At 54.3% G+C, this 20,519-nt stretch overlaps 1 protein-coding gene and 1 long non-coding RNA gene across 3 annotated transcripts; one reads left to right on the top strand and one right to left on the bottom strand.

The window, feature by feature from the left end:
* Positions 1–415: 415 nt before the first annotated feature.
* On the bottom strand, positions 416–16,771 carry Spi1 (Spi-1 proto-oncogene). 2 transcript variants are annotated; one of them, XM_026399152.2, is made up of 5 exons: positions 16,555–16,771; positions 13,375–13,474; positions 3,587–3,774; positions 2,632–2,794; positions 416–2,266 (listed from the first exon to the last, which is right to left on the bottom strand). In XM_026399152.2, exons 1-5 carry the CDS (start codon positions 16,597–16,599, stop codon positions 1,947–1,949), a joined length of 816 nt encoding a protein of 271 aa, XP_026254937.1. In that variant the 5' UTR covers positions 16,600–16,771; the 3' UTR covers positions 416–1,946. The 2 variants fall into 2 exon arrangements, with proteins under 2 accessions (XP_026254937.1, XP_026254938.1); XM_026399153.2 differs by having other exon boundaries at positions 13,375–13,471.
* On the top strand, positions 2,153–7,636 carry LOC113190045 (uncharacterized). Its single transcript, XR_003301728.2, has 5 exons — positions 2,153–2,240; positions 5,191–5,575; positions 6,012–6,112; positions 6,708–6,943; positions 7,497–7,636. It is a non-coding gene; the product is annotated as an uncharacterized LOC113190045 (long non-coding RNA).
* Positions 16,772–20,519: the final 3,748 nt, after the last annotated feature.

Raw genomic sequence — 20,519 nt, 5'->3', positions numbered from 1 at the left:
GGTCAGGTTGGAAGGAGGGAATACGGGGGTGGTGGGGTGGTGGCTGGTGTCACTTAAAGGGAAGGGCTGGGGGAGCCTGCAGGTAAGGGTGTGCGGGTAAATCTCTAAATACACCCTAAAGTAGAAGACAGAATGAAGTCAGCTCTTGCTCACATCACCAAGATTAACCAACGATTAATGCCAGAATGTTCTGAATCCCCTCCTCCCACCCTCCGTTGTTTCTCTGTGACCTCTTGCCCACTGGGACTGGACCCCTTTTCCGTCACATCAGGGCCACGGATTGCCTCAGAAAGAAGCAAATTATCTGGGACCCCCCCCTAAACAAAACCCAATATCAGGAAAGATCATTCATCTCCCACCATCAGAAAAGGAATTCCATACACAAGCATTTTCCAAATGATAAAAACTTGCCATTTCTTTATATATCAAAATCCATTATTTTCTTCCATTTTTTAACCATATCACCTGCTTCTGAGCCTTTTTTTAAAAATATCTATTTATTTTTTCTTAGTTCTCGGCAGACACAACATCTTCGTTTGTATGTGGTACTGAGGATCGAACCCGGGCTGCACGCATGCCAGGCGAGCGCGCTACCGCTTGAGCCACATCCCCAGCCCTTCTGAGCCTTTTTTAAAAGAGGACACTGAACACCATTTTTGCCATGCTGGAGATGAACCCAGGGCCTCACTCATGCTAGGTAAGTGCCCTGCCACTGAGTCACACCCCAGCCCCCACCTTCTCTGGGGGGCTCTGCAGTCAGGCTGGGAGCACCATGTCTGGGCTGTGATGAGCCTGCAGCCCTCCAGGTCTTTCTCCCTAAGCTAATGCTTAATGCTAAGGGTCCTAGGACCTGGGTTTTCTGAGGTGTGCAGACAGCTTCCGGAAGTTTCTTCATTCCCAGGCTGTCTGCTGCCACTACCCGCTATTTGCTAAAGCAGGATTCTTCCAGGCTCCTTGCTGACTGTGTCTGTTGCGCCTTGCTGTGTGGCGGGAGTCCCCGAGCCAAGTGTTCAGGATAAAGGGCTGCAGGAGGGGGACTTGAATCACCGGCCCAAGGTCTTGCAGGGCTGGAATCTTGTGAGAAGGGGTCTTAGCCTCTGCTCCTGCTCAGTGAAGACATCTATTTCCAGATAAGTAAAGCTTCCTAGCTTACGGTGGGGCAGACCTGGAGTGGATCCAGCCTGGCCACAAGCCAGCTGAGAACTTGGACCAATTATTCCACCTCTGAGAGCCTCGGTGTCCCATTCTATAGAATGCGAGGACACCAGAGTCCTCATCTCAGTACTGCATGACCAGAAAATCCAGTGTTGTTAACAAGGTCATCCTTCTCATCGACATCATTTGCACCATATTTAACTCAGAAGATGGTGAATTGAAGCCTCATCCAGGCTTCAAACACCCTCTCGGGTGCAGAAGGCCTTTTACTTTGGTGAACTCTGCTAATAACAATGAAGGTCTTGTTCCAGGCTCAGGCAGTGTGTGTCATTTGTCTGTGTGTCATTTGTCTCTGCGTGCCCAGGGTCCAGCACTGGGTAGACACCCAATGGCTAAATGAGGGAACCAGCCATGTCCCTGCCCAAGGGGGAGGGGACAGACCAGGGGCACATTCTGAAAGAGACTCTGTCGCTGCAAGCTTGGTGTCTAACAAGACTTTACTTCCTTCCTAAAGGGTGAGGGCGGTGGGAGAAGGTGATGCTTAGAAAGGAGCATCCATCTACAGAAGTGACAAGAGACAGCCCCAAGGAAGCGCCCTGGCCACTGAGCGAGGCCGACGCCCGGCGGCCTGCGGGCACCTCGGGGCTGGGGTCCCCTGGGGCAAGCGGGGCTGGAGGGGAGGCGAGGGAGGGTGGCCGCCAGTCCTGCCCTGGCCCCGGGCGTCCTCCCTGTGTCCGGGCCGGCGGGGGGTTAATGCTGTGGCCCGCGGGAGGCCTGGGGGCCCTGCGGGCTCAGTGCGGCGGGTGGCGGCGCTCGGCCAGGCCGCCGCGGCCCAGCACCTCGCCGCTGAACTGGTAGGTGAGCTTCTTCTTGACCTTCTTCACCTCGCCCGTCTTGCCGTAGTTGCGCAGCGCGCGCGCCATCTTCTGGTAGGTCATCTTCTTGCGGTTGCCCTTCTGGATGCCCCAGCGGTGCGCCAGCGCCTCCTTGTGCTTGGACGAGAACTGGAAGGTGCCCTTGTCCTTGTCCACCCACCAGATGCTGTCCTTCATGTCCCCGCTGCGAAGCAGATCGAGCAGGAACTGGTACAGGCGGATCTTCTTCTTGCTGCCTGCGGGAGAGGGGCGCGTGGGGTGGAGGCCACAGGGACCCCTTTGGGACCGTCCACCCCACGGGACCGTGTGGCGGGATGGTTCACCGGGGAAGAGCTCCCCCAGCTGCCGGGCGCACACTGGCACACACACGCACCATGCACACACGCTCATGCACGTACACAGCACACTTTGCGGAGAGCCCTGTTACGCTCATAACACGTGCTCACAGAGCCCAGGTAGAGATGCTCAGAGACCCTGCAGAACGATCACACACACAGACTCCAGCCTGATTGCTGGGTTGATCGGCCTGGGCTGGGGTGTAGAGGGGGCAGGGGACAGAGGGCTGGGCCCAGCTGGGCCAGGGCCTGGGGCTGGGCCTTACCTGTTTCCCCGTGCAGAAGGCCAGGCCCGGGCTCCAGGCCATCCGCCTCCCCATCAGAAACCTCCAGTGGAGGGCTCTGCCGCTCGCCCTCCTCCTCATCTGAGCTGGGCTGATGTGGGGACAGGGATGGGTATGGGAGGCACATCCGGGGCAGGTAGGGGACCTGGAAAGGTGGGGGAAGGAGTTGAGGTCAGGAAGGGACAGCTCAGGGCTCAGTAAGAGGAGAGGGAGTGCTGGGAAGCAGGTGGCCACAGGGGCAGGAAGATTAGGAAGAAGGCTGAGAAATTGGAGGCCAGTGGAGGCCACAACCACACAGGGCACAGGGCACAGTGACCAGGGGTTGCTGACATCCAACCCACTGCCCTTCCCACCTGGGCCCCCTGGTTCAGGGCAGGTCCCTGGGGAAAGGGCACCTTATTCTCATACACCCAAAGGTGCTGTCTGGCATGACAGTGGCCTTGGGAGAGAAGGGGGATGCGGAGGGGGTTGATCTGGAGCAAATGGGGTTTGATGAGTGAGTGACGAGGGAGGGAAGGGGTGGCGGAGGTCACTAGGGTTACAGCCCCTGGGACAGAGAGGGTTTGGTAAGGGGGTCAGTGGGTGTGGAAGGGCCCTGTAGAGGTTCATGACTTGGATATCCGAGGGGCCCATAAATGAGGCCTTGCAGTCTGTGAGGGTCCCCAAGACACAGGACCATGCATGGGGTGCAGAGCCAAAGATGGGGAGTTCTGGGATCATCTGGGGTCGGTCCATCCCCAGCGAGAGGAGATAAGGGGTGCAGGCCACGAGGTCAGTCGGGGGGTCAGTGGCAGCCGTTGGGGCTCCGGCCGCCGTTGGCGCAGTGGGGCAGGAAGCCACGTTGAGTAAGAGCCTGTGTCAGCTTCCTGTGAAGCTCCCGGGCCTCACCACAGGCCTGGCGTGGTCCTGAGGACAGAGGACAGCCAGCAGCACGCACCTGGTGGCCGAGGCTGGTGTGGGCCGGCGCCATGGGGGTGTCGAGGACATGCATCTGCTCCAGCTCCATGTGGCGGTAGAGCTGCTGCAGCTGCGGGGGCTGCACGCTCTGCAGCTCCGTGAAGTGGTTCTCGGGGAAGCTCTCGAACTCGCTGTGCACGTGGTGAGGGTGGAAGTCCCAGTAGTGGTCTGTGGGGGGACAGGCCATCAGTGAGCCCCGGCGGGCAGGGCGGGGAAGTGCCAGCAACAGAAACAGCCATGCCGGGCCGCAGGGGGCTCGCTCCGCATCCAGACTGCAGGGCTCCCCCCACTGATGCTCCTGTCTCCTACTCCTGCTTTATAGGGAGGACCCTGAGGCTCGGAGGCTACGAGACACGCTCAAGGTCAAGGGCAGCATCCATGGCAGAGCCAGAACCCAGGCCTGAAGCAAAGCCCTTGTGCTCAGCACCCACTTTCTCCTGCCTCCTGTCCAGTCACAGGGATGCAGGCTTCTGGTCCCCAAGTCTGAGTCCTGACTCTGCCACTGACTTGCAGTGAGACTTCAGGCACAGCCTGGGCCCCTCTGGCCGTAAATGAGGGTCATTGTTCTGGGGAGGGTTCAAAGGAGAACTCATCTGTAAAACTTCCTAGCCTCTGGCCTCTGATTCCCTTCCCCCACCTCAGACCTCCCCGTTCCTGAGGTCCCTGGCTTCCCTAGTCACACACAGGACCTTGTCACATGGCCAAGGTGTGACGGCCAAGTCACAGGGCTGACCTTCCTCACACCTCCAGAGCTCGCCAGACCCGCGGTGCTGCTCCTCCAAGCCCTGGCCTGAGTACTGTTCCAGGGAGGGGGCAGCGCCGCAGGATCCCTGGGAAGCCCCGGTGGCTGGCTGGAGTCTGGGGAACAGCCACACACCCCCGCAGCCTGTCTCGGGGCCAGGGCAGATCTTCAACATGGTTTCTCTGGGCACCTTTTCCAGGAACAAAAACTGCCCACGTCTGAGGGACTTCCTGAGCAGCGTCTGGGTCCGAAAGAAAGTGGGGTGTAGAGATGAGATGGATTTGTTCATGGGCACAAAGAAGGAGTGTATGAGAAGCCAGTCTGGGCAGTGTCTTTGGGACGTCCACTAACAGCCGTGTGTGTGAGGCTCATGAACATGCAGTTGTACACACATGTCTGTCATCTGCCTGCATTCCTCTCCCTCTTCCTCTTTCACAAGAACTCATACACTCGAATCCCTAAGAAATGAGGAGGCTGAGGCAGGAGGATTGTACATACTAGGCCAGCCTCCAAAATTTAGGGAAACCCTGTCTCAAAAAATAAAAAGGGCTGGGGGTATAACTTAGTGGATTCAATCCCAGATCTCTAGTATTAAAAAAAAGAAAAAAGAGGGGCTGGGGATGTGGCTCAGCGGTAGCGCGCTCGCTTGGCATGCGTGCGTCCCGGGTTCGATCCTCAGCACCACATACCAACAAAGATGTTGTGTCCGCCCAGAACTAAAAAATAAATAATAAAAATTCTCTCTCTCTCTCTCTCTAAAAAAAAAAAAAAAAATCTTAAAAAAAAAAAGAAAAAAGAAAGAAAGGAAGGAAGGAGAAAAAAATGAATTTTTTTTTTTTTAGCTCTTGATCAAATATCTGAGGACTTGCTTTCTAATCCTGCTAAGTGGTGGCTTTGCTGTGTGACCTCGGACAAGATCTTTCTCCCCCTGAGCCTGATACCCCATTTGGAAAGTCAGAGATGCAAGTGGATAGTCACCAAGGTTCTGTGCATGTGTGAAGTTGTGCGAGCCCACAACCCAGACAGCCCAGCCCTGCCTCTAGGAGACTGGAAAAGAGAAAGCCCACGATTTCAGGCAGAGCTGGTTCAAATCCTCACCGTGCCTGCGGCTAATGCCTACAAAGTGCCCAGAAGAGAACCAGGTGCAACATAAGACTCACTCGGCATGAACCACTATCAGCATCATTGTATTAATATTTTATTCTAAAGAGCCGGCGTTAGAACCAGGTGTGTGGGGCCCCTCTGTAGTGCCAGCATTTGGGAGGCAGGGGAGGGAAGGTCACTTGAAGCCAGGTGTTAAGATCAGCCTGGGTAACACAGGGAGACTCCCAGACACGCCCCCCCCCCCAAAAAAAAAGCTTGCATTATCTCTTGAACATGCAGTACTAGGGACTGGGGACCAAACCTAGGGATGCTCCACAAGTGAGCAATCCAGCCCCTCTTATTTTTTGAGCCAGAGTCTCACTAAATTGCTAAGGCTGGCCTAGAACTTGTGATCCCCCTGCCTCAGTAGTGGGGTGACAGGTATGTACCACCACACCTGGTTTCTTTTTTGGGGGGGTGGGGGTGGGTATTTGTTTGTTTGTTTGGTGCTGTGGATTGAACCCAAGTGCACTTTACCACTGAGCTTTACTCCCCAGCCCTTATTATTTTTTATTTTCAGACAGGATCTCACTGAATTGCTTAGGACCTCATTCAGTTGTTGAATGTGGCCTCAAACTGGCCATCCTCCTGTCTCAGCCTCCCGAGTTGCTAGGATGACAGGTATGCACCATGCTCAACTCAGTAGCCACTTTATTTTGTTTATTTATTTATTAATTTTAGTACCAGGGATTGAACCCAAGGGCACTTAACCACAGAGCCACAATCCCCTTTTTATTTTTACTTTTTTATTTTGAGACAGGGTCTCACTAAGTTGCTTAGGGCCTTTCCAAGTTTCTGGGACTGGCTTTAAACTTGTGATCCTCCTGAGCTGCTGGGATTACAGGCGTGTGCCAACGTGCCCAGCATCTGACTGCTTTTATCCATCTGTCCACCATTACCCCACTCATCATCCTCCATCCATGGTCTATCCATCCATCACTCACCATCTGTCCGTCCATCCATCATCAAACCACCATCCATCCATCCATCATCTACCCATCAATCATCCATCATTACCCAGACAGCCAGAAATAACTCTCTCGCCTTGATCACTCATTTCCTCCCTTTAAACTAGCTCTCAACCTGGGGCCAAAGTCCTGCCCATACCTTCCAATTCTTACTCATTTGTCACCAGGACAAAAATAGAGTGAGATTCAAAACAACTCCACACAGAAATTCAGCCTTAAGAGTCATTCAGTTGACCTTATCTCCCCAGAACAGAAAGCTCAGCCTCAAACCCAGGGCTCTACCCAGGAGAACAGAAGTACAACCAAAACTGAGGAGAAAGAGGAGGAATCAAGAGAGGAGGAGACAAGGAAAATACCCTTCGCAGGAAACCACAGACCGTTGGACAGAGGTGGCCGGAGCCCAGCCTTCCCTGGAGATTGTTCAGATGTGGAAACTGAGGCCCAGAGAACTGCCGGTCTCAGAGCACTCGCTATTCTCTACCTTGTATCCTAATTATGAGAGTTTTAATTATTTCCCCTCTTATAACACTGAACCCAGTAGGACCTGTGTCCTTCAGCATCCAGCAACGCGCCTGGCATGTAAAATAGAATATTTATTAGAGAGCTCAGTGCAAGATGGATGGAAGGTTTGGTAGGTGGAGGGAAGGACAGCTGGAAGGAGGGATGAGTGGATGGTTAGATGAGTGTGTGAACAAATTGGTGAATCATAGATGGTTTGTGGTATGAAGTAGGCAGACATCTGGGTGGATGGGTAGATGGATGGTTGGATGAGTGGATGGATGGATGGATGGGTGGATAGATGGATGGATGGGTAGATGGATGGATGGATGGGTGGATGGATGGGTGGATGGATGGGTAGGTGGATGGGTTGATGGGTGGATAAATGGATGGATAGATGGGTGGATGGATGGATGGGTGGATGGGTGGATGGATGAAAGGGTGGGTGGGTAGATGGATGGATGGATGAATTTATGGGTGGATGGAGAGAAAAAGCCATACTTTGGAACTCTTTCCTTCACCAGTCCCATCGCAAGCAGCAAAATCAGTCACATCCATTAGGATGACTACTACGAAAACCAAACCAACAGAAAATGACACGTGTTGGTGAAGATGTGAAAAAAATTAGAATCTTTGCACACCAATGGTAGGAATGTAAACACAGTGCAGCCCCTGTGGGAATGAGTATGGGAGTTCCTTTAAAAAATGAAAAATAAATCTACCATATAACCCAGCAATTCCATTTCTAGTATAGATCCCGAAGAATTTAAGTCAGAGTCTTGAAGAGATATCCGTACACCCAGGTTCACAGGGTGCTGCATTTTTCACAGCAGCCCATAGTCGGAACCAACCCAAGTCTCGGAGGACAGATGAATGAAGAAGCGAAGGTGGTGTGTGCATCCAGTTGAACGGTAGTCAAGCTTTAGTGGGGAGGGTTCCAACAGGTGGAGCCACATGCATGGACCTCGAGGACACCGTGCCAAGGGAAATGAGCCAGGCACGAAGGGGCAAAATGTTGTATGATTCCAGGTATGAGACACCTGGAGCAGTCAGGTTCACAGAGGCTGGTGGGTGGCTAGAGGATTGCAGTTTTGCAAGATGAAAAGAATTGTGGAGACGGATGGTGGTGATGGTTACATGGCAGTGTAACTGTATTTTTTTTATACCCCCCAGCTGCATGCTTAAAAATAGTCAAGATGGCCACGCCTGGTGGCGCAACTGCCTGTAAGCCCAGCTATTTGGAAGGCCAAGAGAGGAGAACGCAAGCTCGAGGCCAGCCTCAGCAATGTAGCAAGACCCTGTCTCAAAAATAACAAAGGCCAGGGATGTAGGCTCAGTTGTAGAGCACTCCTGGGTTCAGTCTCCAGTACTGAGGTTAAAAAAAGTTAAGATGGTCGATTTTATGGGTTTTTTTAAATTTTTATTTTTTTAGTTTTAGGTGGACACAATACCTTTATTTTATTTATTTTTATATGGTGCAGAGGATTGAACCCAGGGCCTCACACACGCCAGGCAAGCGCTCTACCACTGAGCCACAAGCCCAGCCCCAGACAGGCTTTTTAAGAAGGTGACTTGTAGAACAACTAGGCACTGGAAGATGATACTAAAAACTTCCAGAGAGACACAACAAACAGAGAAAAATAAGCAAATGTAAACAAAAAATCAGGTGACTTTCGGAAAAGGGAATGTGGAAGGGCCTTTGACTTCACAAGGAGAGCTCTAGTAACCAGAAGATGCAGAGAAATGTTTTCAAATTCCTAAGGAAAAAATGATTCTCAACCTGGAGTCCTAACATGGCTAAACTATTGTTAAAGTGATAACAGAATAGCTGGAAGGCACGAGGAGGTAAAACACAACACAACCCAGCAAAACAATGATAATAAAACCTGGGCATGGTAGCACATGCCTGTAATCCCAGCAACTCAGGAGGCTGAGATGGGAGGATGGCAAGTTTGAGGCTAGTTTCAACAACTTACTGAGGCCCTAAGCAATTTAGTGAGATACTGTCTGAAAATAAAAAATAATAAGGGCTGAGGATAAAACTCTGTGGTAAAGTACCCCTGGATTCGATCCTCAGTACCAAAAGAAAAACAAACAAACAAACAAACCTTGCCTGCCACACGCCCTTCCCTTGGAGACTATAATGGTAAGGTAACAACTCCTTAGAGAAATTCAGTATTTGCCAGGCCTGTTCTGGTTATTTTACATGTATTATTTCACTCGATCCTGACAACAATTTGGTGAAGTGGGTGTTATTATGAAGTTAAGGCACAGAGAGGTTGACCATCTTGCCCATGGTCACTCCAGATAGCAATGGAGAGTGGGGGATGAATCCCTGTGTCTAGTTCCAGAATCAGGGCTTTTCTGTCCTGTGACACTGCCCCTAGGACACAGAGGTAATGAGAGGCAAGCTGAGAGTAATATCCCTTGGTCATAATGGTGGAAATTTCAAATACCAATTTAACAAGAGTCACCAGGAAACTGCCCCGGGAAGGTGCACAGGTGTCCGTGGGTGTGGCATGGCCGGCTAGAGTCAGGGTCTCCTTTCTCCTAGTGAGTGACTAGATGACCTCCCGACTGACAGACCACGCAGATCCCTCTCTGCCTAGCCTCCAGAAGGTCCTCGGCCAGGGTTGGTGGATGAATAATGTTCTAAGGCTCTATTTCACATCCTCACTGGCCCAGACAGACAGTGCTGCCATAGAAATCCTTCTTTCTGTTAGTAAAACAGCGGACACAAGGTCTATGTCACAGAGGAATATCCGCAACAGGCTTCAGTAAAAAATAGCAAATTGCAGAACAGCATGATACAGTAATTTCATTTTTTGAAGAATTTTTTGTAGGGCTGGGGCTGTAGCTCAGTGGCAGAGCGCTTGCCTCACATGCATGAGGCACTGGGTTCGATCCTCAGCACCACATAGAAATAAACAAATACAATAAAGGCATGCTGTCCATCTACAACTACAAAAAGTATCAAACCCAGTGCCTCACAAGTGCTAGGCCAGTGCTCTGCCACTGAGCTATAGCCCCAGCCCCAGTAATTCCATTTTGAATGAATAGAATCTACATGTATATAGGTATATATTTATAAATATGCAGGGCTATAGACATAGAATAAAAGTCTGCAATGATGTCTAAGGTACCTTTAGTGGGAGGGAGATAGAAAAGAGGGAAATGAGCCAGGTGTGGTGGTGCACGCCTGTAATCCCAGCAGCTTGGGAGGCTGAGGCAGGAGGATTGCAAGTTCAAAGCCAGCCTCAGCAACAGTGAAGTGCTAAGCAACTCATTAACACCCTGTCTCTAATAAAATACAAAATAGGGCTGGGGATGTGGCTCAGTGGTCGAGTGCCCCTGAGTTCAATCCCTGGTACCCATCCCCCAACAAAAAAAAGAGGGAAATGTTTCTCCTGGGTTGATGGAGTAGTTCGTAAGTCTTAGCAATGAGTATTTTGTAATAATTAAACTTTAAAGATTTAAGATGTATTTAAATATGAACACACACACACATTTTAGATTATGTGATTTTCCTGCTCAAAGCTCTCCAAAAGCTGGGCACAGTGGCACATGCCTATAAAATCCCAGCAATTTGGGAGGCCAAGGCAGGAGGATTGCCAGTTAGACCTTAAGCAACTTAGTGAGAACCTGTCCTGTCACAAAATTAAAAATAAAAAGCCTGGGGATGTGGCTCCATGGTGAAGCACTCCTGGATTCAATTCATAGTACCAACGAAACAAAACCTCTCCAAAACAGTGCTGATCTCTTGCCCAGTGTGCCTGGGGCTCTGGGCTCTATCCCCCACACAGCAAAACAAAGCAACAGAAAACCCACAAACAAAAAACTCTCCATAAAATAAAATCCACTCTCCCTCCATGTCCTGTAAGCCTCCTGTGACCCGTCCCTATGCATTTTATCTCCACCTTCTGGTTCTCAGCAGCCTCTGGGGCCTCTGTCAGGGTCTCCTTGTGCTCCCTTTGCCTGGACCCCTCCCCTCCCTACCTTCCTTCCCTCAAGATTTCAACTCAGTGACACCTACCCTGAGCTTCCCGGACCCTGCAGAGAAGGGTGTCCCCACACAAAAACCGCACTATGTCACTCTGGGTCTCATAGGACTTATCATTACGTGTGTGTGTGTGTGTGTGTGTGTGTGTGTGTGTGCGTGTTTGCGGATTTTCTCTCCCCTCCCTCCCGGAGAGCAGGGCTTGGCTGGTTGGCTCCTCGTGGACTCCCAGGTGCCTGCAATACTGTGCTCCCTGACACAGAGCAGAGGACCTTCAATGCTGAACTGATGCGGGAGGGGCACCGGTGCTGGGTTGGAAGGATGGATGCCTGGGCGGGTGGAGGGGTGGATGGGGGGGTGGAAGGGTGTGCTTCTCCACGCCCCCAGCTGCTCCCTCCCTCCTGCCTTGGGAATGCAGTAAAGCTAAGGAGGCCCCCCCAGTTCCCCGGGCCTTGCTCTCAGCACAGTACCTGGCCTTATAGACCATGTGCGTCACTTCGTTGAATCATCACAACACTGAAGTATCTTCAGGCTCTCAGTTTCTAGACCAGGAAAGGGGGGCTCAGGAAAGTTATGTTACTTGCCCCAAGCTACACAGCTGGTGAGGACATGGACCCAGGACTGACAGGGTTGGAGGGGGTGGGCAGGTCCGGAACACCTGAAGACTCTGGGGGCCCAAATTGGGGTGCTCAGGCATCCAACCAGGAGTCATTCCCCAGATCTAAGCACTTCCTCTGAAATTCTCACTCCGTGGGCCCAGCCCCAGGCCTAGTGGGTTTCTGATATGTGGGCCAAACCCTCATACTCCAGGAAGGAAATCTGAGGCCACACAAGACCCAAAGGAAGTACCCCAAACCCGGGAGTGGAAAGCCAGTTGGCCATGGGGAAAGCCAGCCTCGGCAGGAAGGAGGCCGCCCGCAGAGCCTGCAGGGCCGAGCCACCAGGGGGCGCCCTCCTCAAGCCCGACTGGTGATGGGTCGGTCCTGGAACCACCGGCGGAAGGGAGGGTGTGTGGAGCTGGGGTCCCTCACACCCATGGAAGGAGAAGCTGGGAATAGAGCTGGTGAGAGAGACACCCTCTCTACATGGTGTGAATTTTCTACCAAGAGGATGTGTTTCTAGTGTAATTACACATAAGCTTAAAAGCACAAAAGAGGTAGGAGGGCCCACTATGATCCCAGGCTGAGGCAATGCCACCACAAGTTCAAGGTCAGCCTGGGCGATTTAGCCAGACCCTGTGCCCAAATAAAACTGTTTAAAGGGTTGGGGATGCAGCTTAGTTTTAGAGCGTTGGCCTAGCATGAGCAAGGCCCGGGTTCCATCCCCAGCACCAAAAGAAACACAGCAACAAAACCAAAGATGGTATTTCCTGGGTTGGGGGCCTTTCTGGCCCTGGGGCTGAAAGTTGGTCTTGAGGGGACGCCACCCTACCCCGAGAGCTTGCAGATGGAGTCCTTTAATGGATGCCGGCTGTGAGTTCCAGGCACCCTGATGGGAAGGTTCTAAACAGACCTGCACACGGGCATCCCTGGGCACCGGGCTCCCAGCCTCCTCCGTGTCTCTGCCTCAAGGGGCCGCAGACACCCTGGAGAACCCCCACTGAGGATTCAGTCCCTTAACTGGGCCACCTGACCTTTGGTTCAGGGATGCCTGCATCAGTACACCAAGATTCCCTTTGGGTGACCTCCACAGTCCTCTGTCAGGTCCCAGGCACCTGGGGCCAATCTGCTCCAGGAAGGATGCTGGACCCTGGGGTAGACAGACAAAAGAACCTTCTGGCCCAGGTCTCTGCGGTAACCGGGACCCTCGGCCTCTGCTGAGCAAGGGGTCCTCAGCGCTTTCCCCTGATCCAGCAGTACTCAGCTGGTGGCGGTAAAGAGACTGACGAGGTTGTCATGATGGGCAGCGTACTGGCATGGAGCAGGGAGGGGTTGAGGATGCTGCTAAGCCTCTTTTGGTGCCTAGGACTGTCCCCAAACAGAACTGTGCCACCCAAAGTATCAGCAGAGAAGCTGCTAGATACACACAGCAGGGAGTAGGACTGTGGGTGGGGGCGAGTTTGAGGGAAAGACAGTGAAGAACTGAGGAAGGGGTTGGCGGGGGCGGCGAGTGTGCAGAGCGCTGGCCTTGGGAGCCCTGTGCAGGTCACTTTGGTCCCTAAGCCTCAGCGTCCTCGTGTTGAAGTCCACGGGTTGGCTGACATAAGTGTGCAAGAAGCTAACCTGGTCCTTGGCACAGGGAAGAGGCTCATCAATGAGAGGTGGGGGATGCAGGGATGAGTAGCTCACTTCGCCCCAGAGCTAAGTTGACCTTGGAATTCCAAGGAAGACCTGGAGCCATTTCTTCTTTTCGTCTCCCCCGCCCCCCAGGTGCTCAGGCGCCCACCCACGCCTGGAAGGGGCGGCAGGCCCTGAACTCACCGTTGTGGCTTTCTCCATCACTGGTGATATACGGGTAATATTCATGCGTCTGGCGTTGGTACAGGTCCGTGTCGTAGGGAACCAGGTCTTCTGACGGCTGCTGAGAGAGGAGGGTGTCAAGGCCTGGGCTGGTGGGGAGGCCCCAGCCAGGTTGGTGGCCCCCACAACAACACCTTCCCTCACCAAGGGACCCTGTTGACCCCGCAGCTCTCCCTCGGCTTGAAATCCACAAGGTCAGGGCCACAGGGAGGGGGCGGGGCCCCAGGAGAGCTAAAGGCTGTGATGGAGGCCCTAGAGGTCAGAGATCACAGGAGGACAGAGGAGAAGGAGCAGCCCCCCTGCCCCGCTTGGCTGGGCCCCACAACTCTTTTTGGTTTGGTTCTGAAATGCCCCCCACAGCCTCATGTAGGAGGCTTGGTCCCCAGGACAGCAGTGTTCAGAGGTGGGACTTGGGAAGTGCCTGGATCCTGAGAGCTGTGGCCTCAGGATTACTCCATTGATGGATTCATAGCTGATTGGACTTTGGGGACGGGATAGAAACTGTGGGAGGTGGGGCCTCGTGGAAGGGAGTGCGTCCTTGGGGGTGGGCCCTTGGGGAGTCTACCTTGTTCCCAGTCCCTTCCTCCAAGCTCTCTCTCTTCCCAGCTGCCCAGAGGTGAGCGGCTTTGCTCCACCACACCCTCCTCCCCATGATGCTCTGCTTCACCACAGGCCCAGAGCAACGGAGTTGGCCACCCCTAGACTGAAACCTCTGAAACCGTGAGCCAAAATAAATCTTTCTTCTTTTAAGCTGTTTTTCTTGGGTATTTTGTCATAGCAACGAAAAGCTAAGTCCCCTCACGCTCATACTCATGTTCACTCCTGTGTGGTCCAGATCATGGTCTCACGTGTTCACCTCTCACATCCACACAGATGCACCCATTCCCCCAAACGCACACACACTCCCTGTGACACCAGTACAGCCCCAATCCCACTTGTGGGCTCACTCTCACAGCTCATCCTCTCACTCTCTCAGCCACTGTACCCATCCATGCATGTAAAGGCTGACACCCTCGTCTTTGTTGTTGTTTGTTACTAAAGATTGAACCCAGGGGTGCTTAACCACTGAGCCACATCACCAGCCCTTTTTATTTTTCTATTTTGAGACAGGAGTCTGGCTAAGTTGCTGAGGCTGGCTTTGAACTTGACATCCTCCTGCCTCAGCCTCCCAAGCTGCTGGGATGACAGGCGCACGCCATCGTACTTGGCACCCACACACACCTTTACACCCAGTCACACACAACCCGTGCACCCTGGTACACTCACCCCTGTGGGCACGCGCAGAGTTGCATGAACTGACACATGCACACCACTGCATTCCAGCCACCAAGGTCACACCCACAACCCCCCCATTCCTCCAGCATGCTCCACAGCACACTGGGGTCCTCCTCTCACAGCCTCCCTGCCCACCCCAACTCTCCCTCACAGCCTGTGTCCAGGTCCCAGACAGGCTCAGGCCCACCGCCATGACCATCCTACTAATGGTTTGTACAGAAGCCATCCTGGCAGGCAGCCTTGGGAGCCAGGGGACAGAGGCCTGGATGCCCCCCTCCCCTCCCCTCACTGGATACTCCCTTCCCTCCTCCTTCCTTCACCTGCCTCCCCCTCCCCCCTCCTCCCAGTCCTCCTCCTCTTCCTCTCTCCCCCTCCCCACCCCCAGCTTACTGGCTCCCCAGAAGTCCTCTGCCTCTCCCCACCCCCACAGCCTGTGCCCAAGGGTTGCACAACAATTACCGTGACCCTTAGGGCTTGGCATGGGGGACCAGGGCTGTCTTGAGAACCCATTGTCCCCAGAGACACTCAGAGTGGCCCCTGGGGCTGAAGAGAGAGGCCGGGGTCTAAGGTGGAAACCCAGGATCTGTTCCCTACCCAGCTCTGTGGGGAGTTCAGGGTTGAGAGGTCAAAGGTCAGAGACAGGAGGGCCAAGCGCCTGGGCCTGGGGCTTTCTTGAGGCAGAATGGGCTCTTGCTGGGACACCCCCCTCCATCCTTCCCTGCCCCCAGCACCTGCTGAGTCCCAGGTTGGGGAAGGGGTTCCCTCGGGCCCTGTCTGCCTCAGGCCGAGAAAGGGGAGCCCAGTCCTGAGCCTGCCTCCCGGGTCCCAGGCAGCCAGCCCAGGATGCTGGCGGCGATGCCAGGCCAGGGTGCCTCCAGGGCTCCCAGCCGCAGCGGGAGGGGGAGGGGCGCTGCCGCTAGGCCGGGAAAGCTGAGTCAGGGGGCAAGCCCTGCCCTTCCCAGTCCCCCCACCCTGGGCCTCCCCATCAGACAGGAGACGGGAAAAGGGAGAAGGGTCCTCTCTGAGGGACCCTGACACCTGTCTTGGGCGGCAACTGTCACTGAGAGCAGGGAGCCTTGCAGACCCGCCCGCCCGCTGCCCTTCCCTCCCTGGGTCTCCTGGGACTCTGCACCTCCACCCCCAGACCCGGTGCTCATCCTAATTCCAATCTGACGCTCATCCCAGTCCCACCCCAGACTCAATCTCAGTTGCCACCTGGTCCCAGCCCATCCCTGCCTCTTCCTAACTCCAGCACAGGCTCCACCCGAGCTACAGTGTCACTGCTCAGCCCCCTCCTGCCCTGCCCAGCCCAGCCCCAAGCCCCTGGCCCAGTCCAGGCCCCCACCCCCATCTCTCAGGGACCTGTAGGCCCAGACCATCTGGTCAACAGATATGTCCTCTGTGCCAGGCCCAAGACGAGGCGTTGGGGACTCATTGGGGGCCCAGAGTTCCAGGATCCTGGGTCTCTTGAAGTCGGTGGGCCCCCGGCTGAGACCTCTGCCTGCTGCCTTCAGCAGGCAGCCGACCCCTTCCTGCCCGGGGGCTGGCCTCCCGCAGGCCAGTGTCCCCATGTCCTCCTGTGCTTCTCTGCTGCCACCCTCACCAGCCTCAGCCCAGTCCCCTGCCCTGGAGCTGGGCCTGCCACACAAGCCCTGCTATAAATAACCGTTCAGGCCCCACGGGTCACAGCCCACGGTGGGCCAGCCCTAGCCCGCCAGGCCCGGAGGAAGCCAGTGGCCCCTCACAGGTCTCAGGCCAGGAGCTCCAGGGAGGAAACGCCAACTTCCCACTGATAGCGGCCCCTCGAGTGGGCTGGCGGGCTGCTTCCGAGGGCCGCTGGGCCAGTGGAGGAGTCCCAGTACTCACAGGGGGGACGAGGGGAAACCCTTCCATTGTGCACGCCTGTAACATCCAGCCGAGCTCGGAGCCTGTCAGATGCCCTGCCTCGGTGGGGGCCAGCGCGGGGCCCCTCAGGTCGGGGTGCCCCGTCGGGGGGCTGGATGGCCGTCGGCGGACGCAGGGCTCAGGCCTGCCCCCTGAGCTACAGGAGCCCTGGGTGAGCCCCCTCCCTCGACATTGCAGGGCCAGCGCAAGTTCCTGATTTTATCGAAGGGCCTGCCGCTGGGAGATAGTCCCCTTGGGGTGACATCACCACCCCAGCCCTTTGCATAAATCTCTTGCGCTACAGGAAGTCTCTGGCCTGCTGGGGCAGGTGGTGCTCAAGGGGCTGGCTTGGGAGGCCATGGGGGCCAGGCCCCCTGCCCAGAGGAAGCTGGGGCTGGGAAAGAGAAAGGCTGCCCACCGCCAGAGGCCCGGCCGCCCCTCGCTCAGGCCCTGCGGAGGCTCTCTGTCCCGCAGCCCAGTCACGTCGACTTCTTGCGAGGCCCCTATGTGGCCGACGTTTAGCTCCTTGGGGTCAGAGTGGTGGCATTTTGGGGCCTGTACTTTCTGGGGTAAGACTGGCTCTGAGCCCCTGACTGCCAGGCGGGCTGCCCTGTGGCCTGCACCCTGGCCGCCGGGTTCCTCCTGGTCTGGGGCTGGGCTCCAGGGCTCTTCAGGGTATGGCTGCTCTCCCCCTTCCCTCGGAGTCCCCTCACCTGACTTCCACTCCATCACGAGGGTCTCCTGCCAGCTTCCTGAACCCCACAGCTCCTCCCAAATCCCAGGAGTCTCAGTTTCCTGACCTTTGTCAATGCTTGAGTATTGGTTTGGTTTTCCTAGTTTATATTTATTTTTCTTCTCCCTCTCTCTCTTTTGTACTGAAAATTGAACTAACACTCCTTCTCTCTCTCTCTCTCTCTCTCTCTCTCTCTCTCTCTCTCTTTTTCTCTCCTGAGAATTGAACCCCGGGGCACTTTACCACCAAACCATGTCCCCATTTTTATTTTTTTATTTTTAGACATGGTCTTGCTAAGTTGCTGAGGCTGACCTCCAACTTGTGATCCTCCTGCTTCAGCCTCCTGAGTCACAGGGATTATAGGCATGTGCCACTGTCCCCAGCATTTACAAACCTTTCTTGTCTGTCCATCCAATCATTTCCCCATCCATCTAATTTATCTATCTATCTATCTATTAATTTATCTACCTATCAAGCCAACCATAAATTTATTTACCTGCTTATCCAACTGTTCACTAAGTTTTTGATTTATCTGTCAATTCATCTACCTATTCATCCGTTTATCTATCTGTTCATCTATACGTCTATACATGAGCCCATCCATCTACTATGTATCAGAACTTATTAGCACCATATATCCATCTACCAATCTAGTCATCCATTGGTCTATCCACCCATCCACCCATCCACCTATCCACCCATCCACCCATCCACTTATCCAACCCATCAGCCGTGAGTCCATTCATCCTCCCAATGTTAATTGAGTTCCAGACTCTGGGCCAAGTGCTGGGAAACAGAAAGGTATTGTTCTAGCTTCCTGCCTTCAGAGATCTAGTCTGGGGGGTGCAGAATGATGAACATAGGCCTCGATTTTCACCAGTGACCTCTGGTGAGTCCACTCTGCTGGCAAAGAACTTGAGTATTCTTGTCTCTCCTGTGTCATCTCATCCCTTACCTAGGTCCCCTCCCTCCGGGGGATAGCCTGCCTCATTCCTGCCCATAGATTCCCAGGACCCTGAAAGTTCCTTCACTGTCAGCAAAGACCCGGGATTCGCAGCCTGGGGCTCACCTGGGGCTCACTGTGAGGTCACCCTCCCTTCCATCTTCACTGATTTTTTTTTTTTTTTTTTGGTATCTGCACTTGGGACTCTCCACAGGTCCAGGTCACAAGTCCTCAGAACTCCTAGGAACCTGCCAAGGCCCCTCCCTGTCTCTCAGGACGGGGACAGCTGGCTTGGCCTCAGTCCATCCTGGCTCCTCACTTCCTCATCAGGAAGGCCCAGCCCAGGCGAGGAGCTGGTGGGGGATAAGGTCGTCCTCCCCATCATCCCTTCATCCATGCCTTTGCTCCCTGTTGTCTTACTCTGATCTGGTTTTGTGCGTGTTACCTACTCACTCATTACCTTTTATCCCGTGAAGCCCACCTGCTGGGCCGGTAAGGGGAGACCGAGGGTCTTTGTGGAGGAGAGCACAGGAGAGGGAGGTGTGAGTGAGGTCACCGTCACAGGTAGGTGGCCTGGGAAGGGTGGGGGCAAGCAGTTGGAAAAGAACATGGGGACAGCGAGCTGCCGTCCTGGTGGCCGGAAGCAAGGCCAACAGCCCAGGGGCTTCGTGACCTGCAGAGCGAGGGCAGAGCTCTGCCTCGTTAGTGTGGGCAGGAGGCCACGTTTCCAGGAGGATTAAGATTCAAGAGGTCCAAGGGGAAGAAAGAGTCCCTTGTCCAAGTCTGGCCCAGGCCCAGGAGCCGAGGTGAGGCAGACCAAAGAGAGACCCAGGTGGCCGTGGTGGCTCTGAGGAAGACCAGAGCTCAGCAGGCACGAGGCCCTAGGTTCCGTGAGAGAGAAGCTCAGGGCCGAACATTCTGGAAGGGGCCAGAATGCCCCGCGCCCTGCGCCCTTCGCGCTGCTCCCACCTGTGGCCACGCCACCTTCCCGCCCCTCTTCCAGCTCCGGCTCCTGGAGGACAACAGAGGCCTCTTCCCCACATCCCCGGGGACCTGCTCCTTCCCATTCCAATCCTTGGGAAGAGCAGGATCCAGATTCCCAGGAACTCCGAGTAGACCCTGGCGGTGGAGGTGGGGTCACCCCAGCCCGAGCCCACGAAGCTGAGCTTCTTTGACTTCAGGTGTTTTCCGGCTAGGTCTGTCGGGACGCGACCCATCCTCCACCCTGGAACACTATTCTGTGAGGGTCTGGCAATCCAGCAGCCCAGGGTTACAAAGGACGGCATCTTGTCTGCGTGCTGACAGGCCAGTGCGTCCACCCTCAGGCTCTCACCCCAGGAGATCAGAGACCCCAGCAGCGGCCCACAGCCTGCAGGGGCTCCGGCAGGGCTCACCGGGGAGGGAGGCAGGCAGAAGGAAGGGGGAGAGAGCAGGAAAGGCAGGAGCAGAGGGGAAGGGAAAGAGAAATGGAACTGACAGGTGCAGAGAGCCCAGAGAGCTGCCCAGGGCCAAGGGCGAGACAGGAGAGAACAGGCAGGGAGAGGGGAAGGGAGACGGGCCGGGGACAAGAGGCAAGGTGGGGGACACGGACAGCAGAGGCCAGGAGGCGGCGGCACCCAGGGCATGGCCCCAGCCTCCTTCCTGTACAGTGAGGCGAGTGGGAGTCGGGGTCTGTGACTCGCCAGACGTCACCAGGTACACCTTGCCAGAACGTGGCTCTGACTCCTTCTGGTCGGAAGGAAACTGGCTTGGAACCAAGAATCCTGGGGTCTCCAGGGAACAGAGGAAGAAAAAATGTTTTCATTATTTTATTTTTGGGATAGATAATACAGACACGTGGTACAAAATACCAAGAGCACAAAGGTCAGCAAGTGCTCAGTTCCTCTTCCACAGAGGGTCTCCCCTGTTACCTGGTCCTCTTGTGTGCATTTAGAGATGGTCTAAGCAGACATAAGCATGTAGATAGATAAAGTCAATTTTCTATTTTATACAGAAGGAATCACACTAAACACATTACACTTCCCCTTGTTTCTTCCCCCCTAAATCCATTCCACATTAATGATTACAGAGCTGTCTTGCCCTTCTTAAGGACTGTATAGTATTCCACTGTTTAGATGTACAGAAGGTCTCTTCCTTACGATGTTCAATTTAGGATTTTTTTTTTTAATTTTTTTAAAGATTTTATTTATTTATTTATTTAGTTCTCAGCAGACACAACATCTTTGTTTGTATGTGGTGCTGAGGATCAAACCCGGGCCGTACGCATGCAAG

The sequence above is a fragment of the Urocitellus parryii genome, chromosome 4, assembly GCF_045843805.1.
Source record: "Urocitellus parryii isolate mUroPar1 chromosome 4, mUroPar1.hap1, whole genome shotgun sequence".
Lineage (NCBI taxonomy): Eukaryota > Metazoa > Chordata > Mammalia > Rodentia > Sciuridae > Urocitellus > Urocitellus parryii.
This window is presented reverse-complemented; position numbering and strand designations above follow the sequence as displayed.